We start from the raw sequence: 18,667 nt of genomic DNA on the forward strand, positions 1-18,667 counted from the left end.
TAGCAAGTACTTTTTTATACGTCATAAATGATAAACCTTAATCTAACTTTCATTAAATCAACTGAAATATAAAAATAAATAAAAATCCTTTTAATTTCATAATAAAAATAAACCTTATTGCTGCTGCGGGACCCTTCATGGGCGAGTCCAACTCGCACTTGGCCGGTTTTAAGATACTGCAGGAAGTTGAAACCTAATCTCAAAATCTTCAGTAGTTTATGTAGTTAGATAGAGAATGCGGACGGAATATCAACGAGTTTGAAAAACCTACTAGCAGGAGGTAGTAGCTAGTACTGACGAGTTCGAAAGTTCACGGAGACGATAAGGTAAACAGCTCGCTTACCTGGAAGCAAATATAATATTACTTATTAATAACTATACAGCATGACTGGTGAGACATGTTCAATACTCGAGGAGGTGATATTTGGCTATTAAATTAGTTGAAAAAAAAATCAATTGATCTCTGAAAATGAAGCTTAAAGTCAAATAATTATTTACCAACGCATGGACAACGCGCGCGGGAAGATTAGCGGCGTATAGTAATTTACTAAGTGTCCATGATTTATTTATTTTAAAAAGTTTGGTCAAAACTTAAGTAAGTATGTACCTAATTTTATTACTTAATAGTTATAATGAGAATCGCGTACCGAGTACTCTCCTTAAGTATTGATCATGTCTCACCAGTCATGCTGTATATATTAGTTTTTTTTTTGTGCTGAAGGCAGGTCAGGTAGCCCTGATGTCACTGCGACCCTTGATCTATTGTGACTCCTTCGCATTAGAGCACCGTCCCCAACCCAATGCTGCTCATAAATTGAACGATGTGGTTTGGGTTGGTGCAACGAATTTCCTCTCTGGATGAATATTCGTAGTGACCAAGGTGCCTGTTTCTGCTCTGTAGTAGAGCATGACAGTCAAGGAGGAGGTGTATAGGTGTCTCGTCCTCCTCGCAGAATCTGCAAGTCGTTAAGCTACTAACACATCCTATTCTGTTAAGGTGCTTATTGAGCTTGCAGTGCCCAGTTAGGCTTCTGGTTAGGCTATAGTGAGCACTGTCTCTGACAAATTCTTGTTGAAGCCAGGAATTAGTGCCTTGGAGTGTTAAAAATATTTTTTTATTGACAATTGAAATTTAAGTGGATGAACCCAATAAGTAACAATTTGTAACATGCGGACATTTACTCATTTTTTCCCTTATGTAATTTGAACAAACCTTGTACTTAACTTATCTACTAGATTTTATATTAGCCAGGTGAATCACCTGGCTAATATAATATCTTGACTTCACATAAAATGTACAGTTTTTTTTAATTTCAAATCATTTCTCCGGCCCTAGAGCCTCGATTTATGAAAAAAAGACAGTTTTTTTCTGTTAGTTATCGTGTTATTGCTTACTTCACTCATGTCTTTAATAAAAATTGACATAGCTAAAGATTGTTTGGAGCAAGTGCTTTGGGTTGAGTATTCCACACTTTAAATTTTATCGGGCTTATGATTGTGGCAATTTTTTCTGAATCAAATGAATCAGTAAACGAGCAGATGGATCAACTAATGGTCTGGGTGGTAGCGAAAGCGATGGTTACCGATATAGTCTTCTCTGTGATGTATCCATTTCTGATCCTAATATTTCCAACCTCCTCCAATTATGCGAGTAGTTTATGCTACGTCACATTTCCGAAAAGCTTAGCCAAATCCTGCGTATGCGCTGCTCCTTATGTTTTTTGCGATCTAATCGATCGCGGCTAATCGTGATATCTATAAACAAATACGTCAATCTCTCGGGAATTCAGTTCTCCGTAGCAGCGACGTCAGAGGATGTACTTATATAAGGTTGGTGCTAGCTGCTGGTGCCAGTAGTAAACATGAGGCCGGTGCTGTGTTTAGTATTTGTTGTTCTACTCGTACGCGGAGAGGCCGCAGGTAAATACAAATATATTAACTGTATTATATAGTTAAGTAACAGGAAAAGGGTCAATCAGAAATTAATACTTTTTAATTTTCTTTGGATTGAAATATGCCTTTAGTTTTTTGTGTTTGTGGTATTGTTTGGTTTGGGCATTAGCCAGTTATTAGGTGTTCAACGATTATAATTTATAGCTCTTTCAATATTTATATTTCCTAGATATTACAAATTATTTGACAGTGTTCATTGGTGTTCATAAAACTATAAGTAGTTTTAATACCAGTCGTTTTAAAAAACTCTTTTAACTATAAATACTTGAAAAATTTAACAATATATTTTATACGCCCTTAAAACATAACTAGACGTAATTTTATAATATAAATAATAATACATTAGATAATATTGACCAAAAATATTGTCCTGAAACTGCAATCTATACTAATATTATAATTCTGCAGAGTTTGTTAGTTTGTTTGTTTGTTTGAACGCGCTAATATCAGGAACTACTGGTCCGATTTGAAAAATTCTTTCAGTGTTAGATAGCCCATTTATCGAAGAAGGCTATAGGCTATATTTTATCACGCTAAGACTAATAGAAACGAAGAAATAGATGAAAATGTAGAAAAAACGAGGGGAAATTATTTGAAAGGGCTTATTTGAACGCGCTAATCTCAGGAACTACTGGTCCGATTTGAAAACTTTTTTGTTTAATAAGTATATTTAACATTAATTATAAGTATTGAAGCGCCTGGGCTAACGGCTTTCGTGGATTTTGTTGAAGCCGTGTCACAACCGCCAGGCGCCTAGCCATATTATTATATTCGTTATTACATACATCTCTACGTAACTATTTCAAATAAGACAAATTGTTTTCGTTTTCAGTTCGTGTCCGTAGAGGATACGGTGCTGGCGGCGGGGGAGGGGGAGGGGGTGGCGGCGGCGGGGGCTTCGGCTACGGCGGTGGCTTCGGCTACGGCGGCGGGGGCGGGGGTGGCGGCGGCGGCGGCGGAGGCCTAGGTTTGGCCTCGGGCTTCGGCGCTGGCCTCGACGTCATTCGCGAGGGAGTCAATGGCATCATCGGAAAAGTACACTCCGGGCTGAACAGCGTCGGCGGCGGCTTCAGCGCCTCAGGCGGAATTGGAGGAGGCAGCGGAGGCGGCCTCGGTGGCGGCAGCGGGGGCGGCAGCGGGGGCGGCAGCGGGGGCGGCAGCGGGGGCGGCTATGGCGGCGGCGCCGGCCTCGGCGGGGGCGGCGGCCTCGGCGGGGGCGGCGGCCTTGGGGGCGGCAACGAAAAAACGATCTACACCAAATCGGAAGACGGAAAATCTGGCGGTTTCGCGTTCACCGGAACGACGAACAACGGTGGTTACGGGGGCGGCGGCGGCTACAGCAGCGGCGGCGGCGGGGCCGGCTACGGCGGGGGCGCCGGCTTCGGAGGCGGCGCGGGTGGGGGCCACTCCGGAGGAAAGTCGGGAGGCCTGAGCGGAGGCACCGGTGGCTCAGGGGGCTACGGAGGTGGAATATCCGGCGGAAAAGGTAGCGGTGGCGGTTACGGCGGCGGCGCCGGGGGCGGGATCGGCGGTGGTATCGGCGGAGGCCTCGGCGGTAGCTCGAGCGAGAGCCTGAGCAGTGGAGGAGGTGGCTCTGGGGGCTACGGAGGTGGCAGTTCTGGCGGAAAAGGCGGCGGAAGTGGAGGAGGCTACGGAGGCGGCGCTGGTTTCGGAGGTGGACTTGGAGGCGGCCTCGGTGGAAGCTCGAGTTCAAATGGCGGTGGAAGCAGCTCTGGCAGCTACGGAGGCAGTGGACTCGGCGGTGGCAGTGGCCTCGGCGGTGGAGGTGGACTCGGCGGCGGCTCCGGGGGTGGATACGGAAAAGGTGGCAGCGGAGGGTTCAGTGGAGGCTCGAGTGGCAGCCTAACCGTTGGTCATAGCGGATCGGGCAAATTTGACAGCGAAAATATCGGCAGCGGTGGTGCTGGCCTCGGAGGTGGCTTCGGCGGAGGCTCCGGAGGCGGATATGGTAAAGGCGGTGGGGGCGGTGGTTACGGCGGCTCGAGCGGCAGCGGCGGCTTCGGTCTTAGCTTTGGCGGCAGCCTCGGAGGTGGCAGTGGAGGTGGACTCGGTGGTGCCAGCGGTGGTGGCCTCGGAGGTGGCCTCGGAGGTGGCAGCGGAGGTGGTCTAGGCGGGGGCTCGAGTGGCTCTGGAGGCTATGGCGCTGGCGGTTCAGGAGGACACGGTGGTGGCTTAGGAGGGGGCGCTGGCGGTTCCGGGGGCTACGGAGGTGGACTCGGAGGGGGTGCTGGCGGTGCTGGAGGATACGGAGGTGGCGCTGGCGGTTCCGGAGGATATGGAGGTGGCGCTGGCGGCTCCGGAAGCCACGGAGGTGGACTAGGAGGTGGCGCTGGCGGTTCCGGAGGATACGGAGGTAGCTCAGGTGGTAACGGAGCTTCCGGTTCCGGTTGCGGATCCGGTTCCTGTGGGTGCAGCACGTGCGGTGGGGGTAGTGGGGGCGCATACGCGTCAGCCAGCGCGAAAGCCTCCGCCTCCGCTAGTGCCAGTAGCTATGGAAAGTAATACTAGAATTTTGAAACCACAAAGTAAGATTACATTCGAATGAATAGATAAATATGACTGTTGTAAAGGATTTTGAATGAAACTTATTAATATTATATTTATTTGCCGATTGTATATTTCGAATGTTGAAAAGACGTTGTAGACAAAAGTGCAAAAACCCATGAGACAATATTTTGTGTTTCTATGGATCGAGTTTACCACTTTTTTACTTTATTTCTTGGTAATAAAGTTTAAAAAGTGATAATTATGATTGTGTACATTGCAATAGTGCATTGTACACTAAAAAGCTAATTACAACAAATTGAGTATTCATGATCAAACCGAGATTAATTTTATTATTTAGTAAATAAGTAAAACTATTAGCTGTGATTGTCTAGTTAATAAATTATTTTGCAATAAAAATGTTTTTATTCATACCCAAAAGTTTAGGTATACTTTCATAGTACTATACATTATGTATATATGTGTAATTTTCAAAACTTGACTTCAGATTAACTTGCCATCAATCGATATTAGCATTCATTATAATATTTCATAAATAATAAGTTATTGAATTGATAAAATTGATCTATTCTCTTAGTATAAATGATTTTTATGGGTGTTATATAACTCATAAAGTCTATTTAATGGTCAACTTACCAGTTTTAAATGCTGCAAAAAATCACCTTTAGGTGATTAAGCAGATGGTTGGTGGGGTCCATAGACCCCCAAGGAAAAAAGTTGCCACTGAACAGACATAAAGATAGAATTGTAATTGACCTAGCCTAGATAATTAATAATAATTTATCTACTTACAAAAAAAATATTCGTGATTGATCCATACTGCAGATATATAAATGCGAAAGTGGTTTTGCCTTTTTGCATTTCCGTCTGTCTGTTACAACTATTAAAAGCAAATAAACATGAAAATAAATCGGCCAAGTGCGTGTCGGACTCGCACACGAAGAGTTCCGTACTGTTATAGAGCAAACATCCTACTAATATTATAAAGGCGAAAGTTTGTTTGGATGTATGGATGTGTGGATGTATGGATGTTTGTTACTCTTTCACGCAAAAACTACTGAACAGATTTTAATGAAACTTTACAATAATATAGCTTATACATCAGAATAACACGTAGGCTACAATTTTAACCGACTTTCAAAATGGGGGAGGTGTTATGTTCGTTTTCTTATGTGCAACGATTACTCCACCGTTTGTTAACCGATTTTCAAAATTTTTCTTTTGGTATATAGGGTATCATCCCAATTTGGTATTATATTCACAAAAATGGTGATCTGATGAAGGATACATAAGTAATCGAGGGAACTCCTCAAAATCTATAGGGAAACATGTGGTGACTTCGGTTTCGTGAGAAGTATTCTAAGCATATGCTACCAACAAGTAAGATTTTGCACCGAGGTATACCTGGTATACCGTGATTCGGAAGGTGCTGAGAGAACTCCTGATTCTTTATAGATACAAGTTTGGGAGTTTTGGCGTTGTTTTAAGAACAGAAAGCATAATATTGTGCTACTATGCAAATTAAATTCATCATCAACATCATCATCATCACTACCATATTATACCATGTTATTGGTAATTTTCATAGTCTTTTAGATCGAGACTCGAGTTTGTCAAGCGATAATTTTAAAAAATCTATACCTACCTAATATTATAAACCTGAAGAGTATGTTTGCTTGAACGCGTTAATCTCAGGAACTACAGGTCCGATTTAAAAACTTATTTCAGTGTTAGGTAGCTCATTTATCGAATAAGACTATAGGCTAAGACTAATACAACCAAAGAAACTCAGGAAAATGTGGGAAAAATGGAGGAAATATTAGAAATTACGAACTACTGTAGCAATTTTTATGGCAATATTTGGCACAGATATAGAGTAGACCAAGTGAAGGGAGTAGGGACATAAGCTATTTTTTATGGGAAAATGTACGGTTTCCGTAAAATTACTAATTTACGCGGGCGAAGCCGCGCGGGACATCTAGTAGACCAAAAATTGTGTTTTTGAAGGGGGGCCCTTAATTTTTTATTTAATTTTAATATTATTCTTAAATATTGAAGTAGACATATTATAACTAAGGTTTTTGTGAAAGTATCAAGTGTCTACCTGTTGCCATTATTGATATCGAGCAAAAAAGGCCAAAAAAATCACGTTTGTTGTATGGGAGCTCCCTTTAAATATAAATTTTATTTTGTTTTTAGTATTTGTTGTTATAGCGGCAACAGATATACACTGTCTGTGTCTGTGAAAATTTCAGAACTCTAGCTATAGCGGTTCTTGAGATACAGCCTGGAGACAGGCAGACGGACAGACAGACGGACAGACAGACGGACAGACAGACGGACAGACAGACATCGAAGTCTCATGAATAGGGTCCCGTTTTCGACCTTTGGGTACGGAACCCTAATAAAACGATTAAGTCCTGTAAGGATTTAGTACTATCAGAGAAGTTGATTCCTAGACTGATGGGGCGCCTACGTAGTTTGGTCGCGTTACGTAAAATCCAGCCGACAGATCACAATTAACATTGAATTGACATGATCCGACCAAAAAACGTCGGTCTGTCAACTGCCTAGGAATCAATTGTAATTTTACATGTCAAGAAATAAATAAATAAATAAATAAATTCCTCGATGATCCGTTGACCATACCGATTACCGGTATAACAGACAGTACAAAGTGGGCTAATGTCATTCAACATACGAAAGGGACAGTTTCCATCACGCTAAAATGTACGGTCCTGTAGGAAATTCAAATCTCAGTATAAACAAATAACAAAGCCGAGTTTACGTATAGTTTATGCAATACAGTTTTTTAGTCCCATTTACTTGGCCTGTTTGTGGTTTCCACTTGCTCTCGCTTATATCTCTTACTTTGACTGTATAGATCTGTAACTACCTCATGTATATATCTCTCACTTTGTCTACAACATACTCTGTTTATACACATACAGGGTGTAACAAAAATTTTAGGGTGTCTACGTGTTTCTTGTAGAGAGTTCACTGTGAAAGTAGCAGCGCTGAAAGACCAAAATATTTTTTCACTCGTGACGCTCGGGCCCTTGCCCATACAAAAGTGAAAAAAAAATATCGTCTTTCAGCGCTCCTACTTTCACAGTGAACTCTCTACAAGGAACACGTAACAAGTATTATAACTTATTTTGGTTACACACTGTATATTAATATTTTTATGTAATAAAATGAATGCAAACGAACAAACGGGTCACCTGATGGAAAGTAACTTCCGTCGCCCATGAACACTTGCAACAACGAAAGATCTGCAGGTGCATTGCTGGCCTTTTAAGAGGGAATAGGGAAGGGTAAGGAAGGGAATACCACGTTAATAAATGTCATACTTTGTCTGTTTGGGGTATATAACTACCCCCGGTTTATGCCTATTGCCTCAAGCCTAATTTTCTTGCCTTACATAATGTAATATTTCGCAATAATTATGTGGTCAGCAGTCACGTGTGTAAACCCGAAACACTCGGCGTAAGTTTGAAGGTCATGGGCAGGAGCAAAAACCGCGAACAGGTTTACGGCGAGATAACCGACGAAAAGTTATGGCTTGTTCATGTGTACCGGCTAAGTGCAAGACGGGCCATGGCAGGTTCCGTAGAAATTAGGTTAGCGAAGTTTCGGATTCGGAAACCTTCTATTTTGGTCCCAACTCCCAAGCCACTAATGGCCACCGAAAACTTATTAAAATAAAATGAAATGAATACATTTTGTGCCATCTTCTTCTGTAGGCTGTAGGCTTCGGCTGTAGGTTGTAGTAACTGATTCAAGCATAGCTGATTGAATGATACCTGTCTATCAATGCAATGACTATATAATCATAAAGCCAGCTACTAGCTAGGTACTTGAGACTTTGCCTACGTGTTCCTTTAATGATATAGGCATCCACGATTTGGTCAAAGGATTTTTCAAATTTTTACCCGTAAGTTGATTGATTGTCTTGGGGCCCCCCAAGGCAATCAATTTTACTGTGCAATATATTAAACAGTATTATTGAATCATTTATTTGACAATAAGATTGAATGGCGGGTGCGTTCAATATCAACCCTAGAGTACGGTCAATAACATTGCACAATACGTGATATTGCACAAAAAATTGATCGTCCAGGGGCCCGCTAAGGAGGAAAATAGGCTCATAATTTGTATAACAGGAACCCAATTTTGCATAATATGCCAACCTAAATTATATTAAAATAATCATTATAATCTAAAACATACCTACTTACATTTTAGTTCTTTCAACAAATCTATTTTATTGATAAGTTGTAATTTATTTCATTAAGTATCGATGATGGTTATAATGAGTAGCAATTATTATGCGATGGTGAAACCTATTATCATTCTATTAGCAGAATAAGCTAGAAATAGCATTATAGTAGAAAAACCCGCTAACGAGCCGTGATAACAAAGGGTTAAAAAATCTCATGCTTACTGCATGTACCTACACAACAAAAAGAACAGATTTTTTAAGACTTGTCAGTCACTGAAAATGTATAGTAATATGTATAGTAGTAGTAGTATATTAGTAAGTAAGTAAGTCTTTATTTCCAACCAATCGTCATTACTGCAATGTTATCACTTATCAGTTATCACACTAGACTCTAGAGGCAGCACCAGCGCAGACAGTAAACAAAAAGCTTTATTCGATGTTTGCATAGTATTAAATATCCAATAAGGTAAGTAATCAACACTGTCGAAATCAGCTCTATATTTTCGTATTTAACTATAAGCCCCTAGGGCCTAGACGATCAATTTTAGTGTGCAATATCATGGATTGTAAAATATTATTGACCGTGTAGTCTGGGGTCTATAATATAGAGTATGTTGATCTGTTATGATAATATTATTCTTCCCTGTAAAATACGCTAACTGCCGCTCTCAGCGATAAATTATTTTAATAATTATGAAACTTACTATCAAAATCGTTATTTAATTACAATTTAGTAATTCTTCTCTGAGTAACATTCATAAAAGTATTTTTTTTTAATTTGAAATAAGTACTTACTATGAAAAAGACTTCAAATTCTATTTCAAATCCAAACCCTTTTGCTTCATTGAAAATAATGTCTTAGTAATAGTATCGCATCCAATTTAATTATAGACAATTCTAGAGAAAATAAAATTAATAAAATGAATGTATTATGTAACATCCCAAATATAAAATATCTAGAAATACTTGATTGAGTGGTCGGACCAGCTTGAGTGGTGCATTCTTCTTTGTCTATGGAACACCTGTGCAAATAATAGAATCAATCATTTAACTAGTAAAAACGTCGATTTTTTTCCTACGAATAATAAAAACTAAGGAAATTAAGTAACTTCGTCAAAAAACATGCTCTACACACAACTTGTCAAAAATTCTTGTTCTTTGTCTATGGAACACCTGTGCAAATAATAGAATCAATCATTTAACTAGTAAAAACGTAATTTTTTCTTTTTTTCCTACGATTTACGAATAATAAAAACTAAGGAAATTAAGTAATTCCGTCAAAAAACATGCTCTACACACAACTTGTCAAAAATGTGTACCGGTACACATTTTCAATACATTTGCAATATTTAGTGGCCTTGACTGGTATTAGGCTGACGTTACATGACAGTTCGAAAGGAACCAAATTTAAAACGGCTATAGTCTGTATGGGAGTTACGTTTCCTTAGTTTTTATTATTCGTAGTTTTTTTCATACAAAATGGGTTAGAGAATAGATCCTCCGTAGCAACTGTTGCTCAGTATTAAGAGGAGTCCACACCGCCCTTTTTTCCATACAAACGTTGTCCCCTGTTTCCTCCCTGGATAATGCTAGTAGAGTTATAATTTTTTTCCTGAATATCTACGGCCACTAATACAATGTCCCTATGTTTTCTTTTTTTTCATAATTTAATTATTAAATAAGATATGAACGTTCAAAAACCCAAAAAAATGGCCAGATTTTCCGCTGTGTTCAAACGTCCAGAAAACAGATTTGGCTAGATTATACAAAAAAAGCAAAACATAGGAACACAGCTCAAACCTTTTTTTAATCTTTAATGAAAAAAATACTTAAATCGGTTAAGTTTTGGAGAAGGAATCAGGGGACAACGAATCGTTGATTTTCTGGATTTTCTGCAGTTGTCTCTATCGCGTTCTGCGGTATAGGCTTGAGGTAAGGGAGACAGCTATAGATATTACACGTACTTTTTTTTCATTTCTCTAGCCCCTGGTGTATCCTCTTAATCCATGGGCGACGGTAGTTGCTTACCATCAGATGACCCGTTTGCTCGTTTGCCACCTTATTTTATAAAAAAAAATACTTCCTTACTCATATTATAAATGCGTAAGTGTATCTGTCTGTCTGTTAAACCTCTGAACCGATTTTGCTGAAATTTGGTATGTAGATACTTTGTGTCCCGGGAAAGGTCATCTAAGGATGCTTTTTATCCCGGAAAATGTACGGTTCGGAAAAGTCTAACGGAGTTGCGGGCGTCATCTAGTTAGGCTTATTAAGAGCCCATATGACCCTAACTTGACTACATACTTAAACCTAGATCTCAAAATCTGTAAGTTCTAGAAAACTGATTTTTTGACACAAGTAACTTCAGTTCATAAAGATTAAATGCTCAAGACGAAAACACGATTACTCATAAAATGCTCGATAGTTTCTTTTTTACAAAAAACCTTGTTTTAGACACATTTTTGCTTGGATCTTCGAAGTTTGCTGTCTTTTCTTTAATATTTTTTATAAAACCTAAATTTGCTCAAAACACTTTTTTCATAATCATTATAGTTCGTCTTTTATTCAAGTAAAACTAACTCGGCGATGATTCCGCGCCGTCCTTTTTCACCTGGCATATGAAAGACGGGCGTGAGTGTGAAGAGAGAAGGACGATGTTTGATTTTTAGAGTCAGGTGAGCTCTTAAGGTTTTTCGAAGAGCTTTTCAATATTGTGATTTGTGAAACAGAACTGGTGTTTCAATCGGAGCTTTGATTTAGCTATCGGCCAAAATAATAATAACCAAATCTTCAGCTTCAGCTCAAACGGCCCAAGTCAAGTACTTGCTAAAGATTTCTTGTACAAAAAAAACTTTGAAATTCTAAAAACGCTACCCTAAGTTTTAAGCTACTTTTTTATTTATTATTTTAAACAGTTCAAATATCTTCTTTATGAATAAAGACGATAACAATGCAAATAAAAAAGAGCAAAAAATATACTTTTTCCGTTGTTATTTAAATATGACTCTTTTTTTTTTTTTATGAAATAAGGAGGCAAACGAGCAAACAGGTCACCTGATAAAAAGCAACTTCCGTCACCCATGGACACTCGCAGCATCAGAAGAGCTGCAGGTGCGTTGTCGGCCTTTTAAGAGCGAATAGGGTCGGGATGGGAAGGGTAGGGAATAGGGGCGGGTAGGGAAGGGAATAGGGATTGGGCCTCCGGTAAACTCACTCAATCGGCAAAACACAGCGCAAGCGCTGTTTCACGCCGGTTTTCTGTGAGAACGTGGTATTTCTCCGGTCGAGCCGGCCCATTCATGCCGAAGCATGTTTCTCCCACGTCTAAATCAAAAACAAAAGTGTAACACATTTCCACGGAGGTAGTGTTTTCAATTTTTCTAAAGTATCGAAGACAATGCCGTAGTAAGTAACTACTTATTATCTCCTAATAATTAATATTAAGTTAAATTAAATAACATCACCATAAAGTAAACTTTCCTTTCAAGTTTAATTTCATTAAATCTTAGGACTGAGTACTAACTACTTAAATTATTACTCTGCAAAGTAGAATACAATACCCGCCTTCAGTACTCGTAGTCAAGTAAAAAGCAATAAGGAAACTATCTACTGGACTTAACGAACTCGCCAAATCATAAATGGATTATAATTATAAATTATGAGAGATCTCGCTCAAAACGTGTTATGTAGAAACCTTTGGATAGGTATTAAGAGAGGTATATAAAGGACTCCAAAATTATAGAATTCCAGTTCCACCATCCAATCTCCAGCCAACACCAAAATGAGACAAGTTGTGTGCTTCTTATTACTCGTCGCCTTGGCGCACGCCGCAGGTAAAATTCATTTTCTTTTTTACCGAAAATTATGGATAGATAATTATAATTTTATTTTAGGTATTGAATTATAATTTTATGCAATAAATGTAATTTAAAGTTGACCCTAAATTCTGAACATTTTATATCAACGTGATTTGCTTTTACAAGATGTCTCTATATAGATAAGTAGAGACTCGTAACATTAGTGTAGAAATTCATTAATGGTACACAATTATATCTCACTAGCTGTCCCGGTGAACTTCATGTCACTTTAAAACCTTCCCTGGATTTCTACGAATATTTTAAGACTAAAATTAGCCCAATCCTGTCAGCCGTTTTCGAGTTTTAGCGTTACTGACACAATTGAAAATCAATTTTCTTATATATAGATTAAATAATGTGTTATTATTTTTATTTTGAAGGCATTGATTCATTACAAATAATCGCAGACATTCAGTCGCCAAAGCTTGAAACAAGTTTCCTAATAAATTTTTGGTTATTAAACAAATTCGACCTGAGCAATTTTAATGTTGCAAATGGTTTCCTATAGGATTTAGGGCAATATTGTAATAATAAACTTAAAGCACTCGAACGCCTCCGTGGTCTATTGGTATAGAGCGCGGCTCTTGACTCGGAGGTCGTGGGTTCGATTCCCGCGTTGGAAACATGTTATTTCCAAGTTTGGTTAGGACAATGCAGGCTGATCACCTGATTGTCTGACAAGTAAGATGATCCATGCGTCAGATGGGCATGTAAAAAGTCGGTCCTGCGCCTGATCTCTCGCCAGTCGTGTCGGTCGTCCGTCCCACTGGGTTATGAGAGTAAAGGAATAGAGAGTGCTCTTGTGTACTGCGCACATACTTGGGCACTATAAAATTACTCCTGCGCAGCTGGCCTGGTTTCAATGAAACCGGCCACCGTCACCGAAACCGGTGTGGGAGCTACTATTATTTACCATTATTTATACCTAATTTTTTTTTACAGTCGAACGGAAGACTCGCCAAGCGTACTACGGTAGTGGAGGCTACGGCGGTTACGGCGGTGGTGGCCTGAGAGGAGGAGACCCCTTCGGCACCTTCGGAGGCCTTCGTCCAGGCCAGGGCGTGGTCTACAATGGCTACGGCAACGACTTCGGAATCCCCGGCCTTAAGCCCGGAGACGAGGTGGTCTACGAAGGAGTGGTTGGCAACGGATTCCAGGGAAACCCAGGCTACGGAAGCGGCTACCAGAGTTACGGACTTAACGGAGGCTACCAAGGTCTCGGAGGTTACCAGGGTCTCCAGGGTTATGGTGGATATTACTGAGCTTTAGTGAAATTTGTAGTATTATTTTTGTTAATAAATTAAGTTTTTGTTACAATGTATTATCTTTTATTTCAAATTTTATAGGTAATTTTTAGTCAGTATCAGATCTGTGGAATTAGTCATCACACTTTTTTAATAACGCTCATCAAACTGTGAGCAAGATGATAATGCACAATTCCTGAACTAGATCAAAATCAGACGACCCTTTTAGACGCATTTTACCACGAATAAACACACATACAGATATGATATACTAACTCATCAAACTTTTATAACCCAATGCCTGAAATAATCATAAGCCCATGACAGAACCTCATAGCACTACTGCAGGTGTCCAGAAATATTATATGCATTACAATGTAATGCATTAATATAATAATAATAGCCTGTAACTGTAATGTAACGCATTACAATGTAACCATTAATGACTTCCTTGAAAATGTTACATGATAATGATATCGATCATTGACACACTACGAATAATAAAAACTACAATATTAAAAGCTGGAGGAGAATATATATTCACTTACTCTTACTTCTCTAGTAGTTATTAAGTGATAAATAATTTAATAAGTATATCTCTCTACTAGCTCTCATAATTTGAGAGCACGCGATATTTGAAAAGGGAGATGTAGGTATTCTTAGAGCAGTGTAATAACGAGCGGAAGACGTGTTGGATGACGAAACCGACCCCAAGAAAACACGTGGTTTTCTATTTACCGGCTTGCCACCGGCTTGGCAACAAGTAACATATAATAAATGAATACATAATATAATAATATGATCTGAAATATTATAAAATTCTCGTGTCGCCAAACTCGTCTCGAACGGCTTATGATAAAATTTGTACGGCTTTGAGAATCGGCTAGGATAATTTTTTCATACCGTATCGTAATAAGACATACAAACCGGGCTGGCCTGCGGTGGCGTTAGATTGAAACAGGTGGAAGATTTTCCCAGCAATGGAATAGTACTATATGCTCTAAAAAAAAACATTATCTAGAACGTTTGTCATTAGCGGCGTTAGTTGAGGGCGACGCTGGGCGACGGCCCAGGGCGCTGGATAAAAAGATGGCGCATAAGGCAAACAAAAGGGGCGCCAATTTTTGAGCTCTACCAGCACCCTGGGCGCCGATAAAATCTTGCCCAGGGCGCTTGTAGTTCTAAAACCAGCACTGACGTTTATCGATTCGGCTGGTGTCATAATAATGAAGTGACCATACTGGTTCTCCGGTCAACGCGCATTCGCACGTGGGTCGTAACTCGTACGCAATGACCCTTATAATAGTTCAAGAGCAGGGACCGATTCCAAGGCCTCATATGTCGTTTCGATCGAAGACCGTCTTGATCGTCCGAGACAGCATGTGCGTAGGTCTCCGGCTAGAAAAATCGAACGAATCGACTCTTCAGAATGGGACCCCAGAGGTAGAGTTCATAAAAACAATTGATGAAAACAAGTAATTAAGCACCATTTATCTCTATAATTATCCGAAAATTTGACAATTAACGATCCCTCCTTTAACAAAATTACCCAAAAAACTGGCAAAATTGATGGCGAAAATCTCGTTCTAAACATGTTATAGATAGATATATAAATGGAGGTAAAATATAATATTTTAGTATTTCCACAAACATGAAACTCGCGCTGTGTGTACTGTTTCTGGTGGCCCTGGGGGACGCCGCAGGTATTCTTTTTAATTGCATAGAAATAATCGGCTAAGTGCGAGTAGGACTCGTGCACGAAGGGTTCCGTACCAGTATAGGGCGAAAGTTGGCAAAAAATGTGTTTTTTGTGTAGGATTAATTATTTATTTTATGTTAATTTTATTATTAATTTATTATATTACAAATGTAATTAAGGATTTTGTGAATATTTCAAGTGCCTATTGCCATTATTGGTAACGAGCAACAGGCCAAAAAAAATTACGTTTATTGTATGGGGAGCCCCCGATATTTTATTTTGTTTAAGTATCTTTTATAGTGCCAACCGAAATACACAATCTGTGAAAATTTCAGAAGTCTAGCTATAGAGGTTCTTGAGTTACAGCCTGGAGACAGACGGACAGACAGAGTAGTCTCAGTAATAATTAAAACGGGACCCCGTTTTAACCTTCGGGTACGGAACCCTAGAAAGAAAAAATAATAATGATATTGATAATATTTCATGTGTTTCATTAATTTAATATTCTAATTTTATCCATTAGCGATACCATTAGAAAAAGTGGTACAATAAATGATGAGCGGATCTGGTTTATTATAATAATTGACAATTTGGGTTAGTAGTGGTAATACCTACTGACATAATATAGATAATACCTATCGGAATAAAAAATAAAGCTACCTGTTGCTATTTAAATTATGAACCACTTGCTTTAGATTTTTGTATGCATTCACTTTTGCAATTAATATAACGTTTGTTGCTAAGAATTTTGTAAAGGAATAAAATAAAATTTATATTATGTATTGTCCATTAGCTTTGTCCACACTGTGCCTTTTTCTGTTCGTCAAGGGCATGCATTATAGCGCAGTCAACAGCGAACGTGAGGCATGCCCGCAACGCATGCCCTCTGACCGTATCCAAAACTTCAAAAATGACAATATTGGCATTGCGTTCCTTGACACATTCAATTATTGAATGCGCCAATATGACGGTTGATGACGAAAATTGAAGATGAAAGTGCACAGTGTGGACATAGCTATTGTGAATTAATAATGTTTTATATCAATCATTTTTATAATGTCTTAAATTAGTTGGCACTACTTTATCAAACTTATTGCCAATTTAATTTAATACTGTCAAATAGAAGACGTTAAGAAACTATTCTTTAAAAGGATTCCTTTACCATTATAAAGAGTGTGGGCCAAATTATTGTTCATTATGAAGCGCTTTTACAAATCCTCAGACATAGAGTCACCTAAACATGTTGACCTTGTATTTTTATATATTTTATTACCTTTTTTTAATAGGTAAGTATTTTATATTTTATTACCTTTGCGCCCGACACCTGTTCAAATAAAACGTATTCCTGTTTTTAGGAAACATACATTTTATTATGACACCTGTTCACAACCAAAACCACATAAAGTGTGGACTGTAGCCATATTGCTACATTGCGTTGCGTGATGCGTCGCATCGTCGCAACGAATTACAAATTGTATGGTGCATCTGAGATGCGTTAACGCGAGATCATACAATGCTGATTGCGTAGGTTCCGAAATAAAGCCCAGCCATATACTATACGACGCCATATTGCACTGATGTGCCACTGTTGAGACAAGTGTTACCATGTGTTATGTAATACAATAACATCCCAAGGAAGTCATATAGGTACGTTAAGGCCCTGGCCTCTGGCATTATTTTATGAAATTCTAATCAACAATATGGCATCCATTCTTGACGTCATAAAATATGCTTATGTATACTGATGAATTTCGGAACTTACCCAATATAATACAGCGCAGTGTGACATTCACCATCCAACATTGTCCGTCATTCCTTCCAAATAGCGCGCCCACGATAGTGAATAAGTTTTTACTATATTTATTGTCGTGGACAACAACTTACAGTGCTCTCAAAGTGATAATGCGCATAGAAGTTTTCGAAATTTTTCGGCAACGGTCGTATTTCCAGAGCGACGGTAGATGATATTGCATTTTCTAATTGCATTGCATTTAACATACGTATTAGTCAAAGCTCCTGTGTGTATTCCTGTAGTGATATTCCTGTAGCTTTTGTAATACGGTTATTATTCACGGTCATTCATGCGCATTATTAATTTTGGAGTACTATACTCCAGCGTGCATAACGTTGTTGGAGTAAGTTGGAGCGTCGCCGTTGTGACAACGCAGCCCAACGCAACGCGACGGGGTAATATGGTCACACTTTTAATTCTACAAATTTTTGCAGTGCGATCTCCTAGAGACCTGAAAGAGGGCAAAGAATTGAAAACTTATATCGAAGGACTTAAACAGAAACTAGAAGCAGCAGACGCGGCCGAAGCCGACGACGTGAACGACAGAGTGAAACGTCAGTTCTTCGGCTACCAAGGTTACGGGGGCTACGGCGGTTACAGAGGTTACGGCAATGGTTACAGTATCGGTTACGGCAACCGCGGTTACGGCTACGGATCTTCGGAGAGCTTCGAGAGAGGAGGTTACCGCCGGGGATACTATCCAGGCTTCAGATACGGCTCCAGCGAAAGTTTTGAAGGATAATCAAGATATCTATGAAACGAAAATATGTAACATAATATATGTTTAACTTTTTAATTATCGCTTTTACCTTTTGAGAGATCTGCCTCACGTTTTAGGTTTTTGAGTTTTGTTGTTGAATGTTGGTTTGCCATAAAAAATATTAAAATATTTTAGTGATTGGTAATTCTACATGAAAACTTTTAAGATCCTGCAATAATAAAAAAAAATGAAAATGTTTCGCAATAATTATTGCTGATTGCAAATGGAATTTTTCGGTTCTTATTCTTCATTACATAATATTGAATACGTAAGCATAAATGGAGGCTTTAGGATCGAAAATTATTTGAAATCAAAAAAAAAAAAAATTTATGTACAGCCACTACGAATAATAAAAATATAGCCAGATATATTAGCCACATTATGAAATAGGTAAGTTACAAGGTTTGTTTCACTATCACTACATATTATAAAACAAAGTCGCTTTTTTCCCTCATGTCCCTTTGTTCCCTTTAATCTTTAAAACTACGCAACGGATTTTGATGCGGTTTTCTTTAATTATAGCTAGAGTGATTAAAGAGGAAGGTTGTGTTGAGGAGGAAGTAAAGAAATACTGTTAATTTTGGGGTTTCTAATGTGATGTCGTAAATAAT

General features: G+C 39.0%; 3 protein-coding genes across 5 annotated transcripts; all 3 read left to right on the plus strand.

Moving 5' to 3' along the window:
* Nucleotides 1–1,827: 1,827 nt before the first annotated feature.
* On the plus strand, nt 1,828–4,878 carry LOC121730444 (glycine-rich cell wall structural protein-like). 3 transcript variants are annotated; one of them, XM_042119477.1, is made up of 4 exons: nt 1,828–1,920; nt 2,786–3,069; nt 3,106–4,204; nt 4,298–4,878. In XM_042119477.1, exons 1-4 carry the CDS (start codon nt 1,863–1,865, stop codon nt 4,474–4,476), a joined length of 1,620 nt encoding a protein of 539 aa, XP_041975411.1. In that variant the 5' UTR covers nt 1,828–1,862; the 3' UTR covers nt 4,477–4,878. The 3 variants fall into 3 exon arrangements, with proteins under 3 accessions (XP_041975411.1, XP_041975409.1, XP_041975410.1); XM_042119476.1 differs by having other exon boundaries at nt 1,830–1,920; nt 3,106–4,878; XM_042119475.1 differs by having other exon boundaries at nt 1,829–1,920; nt 2,786–4,878.
* Nucleotides 4,879–12,214: 7,336 nt separating this feature from the next.
* Nucleotides 12,215–13,875, plus strand: LOC121730593 (glycine-rich cell wall structural protein-like). Its single transcript, XM_042119703.1, has 2 exons — nt 12,215–12,537; nt 13,504–13,875. Exons 1-2 carry the CDS (start codon nt 12,486–12,488, stop codon nt 13,821–13,823), a joined length of 372 nt encoding a protein of 123 aa, XP_041975637.1. The 5' UTR covers nt 12,215–12,485; the 3' UTR covers nt 13,824–13,875.
* Nucleotides 13,876–15,456: 1,581 nt separating this feature from the next.
* On the plus strand, nt 15,457–18,038 carry LOC121730661 (neuropeptide-like protein 32). Its single transcript, XM_042119802.1, has 2 exons — nt 15,457–15,508; nt 17,731–18,038. The coding sequence occupies exons 1-2, from the start codon at nt 15,457–15,459 to the stop codon at nt 18,036–18,038; spliced, it is 360 nt and encodes a 119-aa protein (XP_041975736.1).
* Nucleotides 18,039–18,667: the final 629 nt, after the last annotated feature.

Source organism: Aricia agestis, chromosome 9 (genome assembly GCF_905147365.1).
Source record: "Aricia agestis chromosome 9, ilAriAges1.1, whole genome shotgun sequence".
Classification (NCBI taxonomy): Eukaryota; Metazoa; Arthropoda; class Insecta; order Lepidoptera; family Lycaenidae; genus Aricia; species Aricia agestis.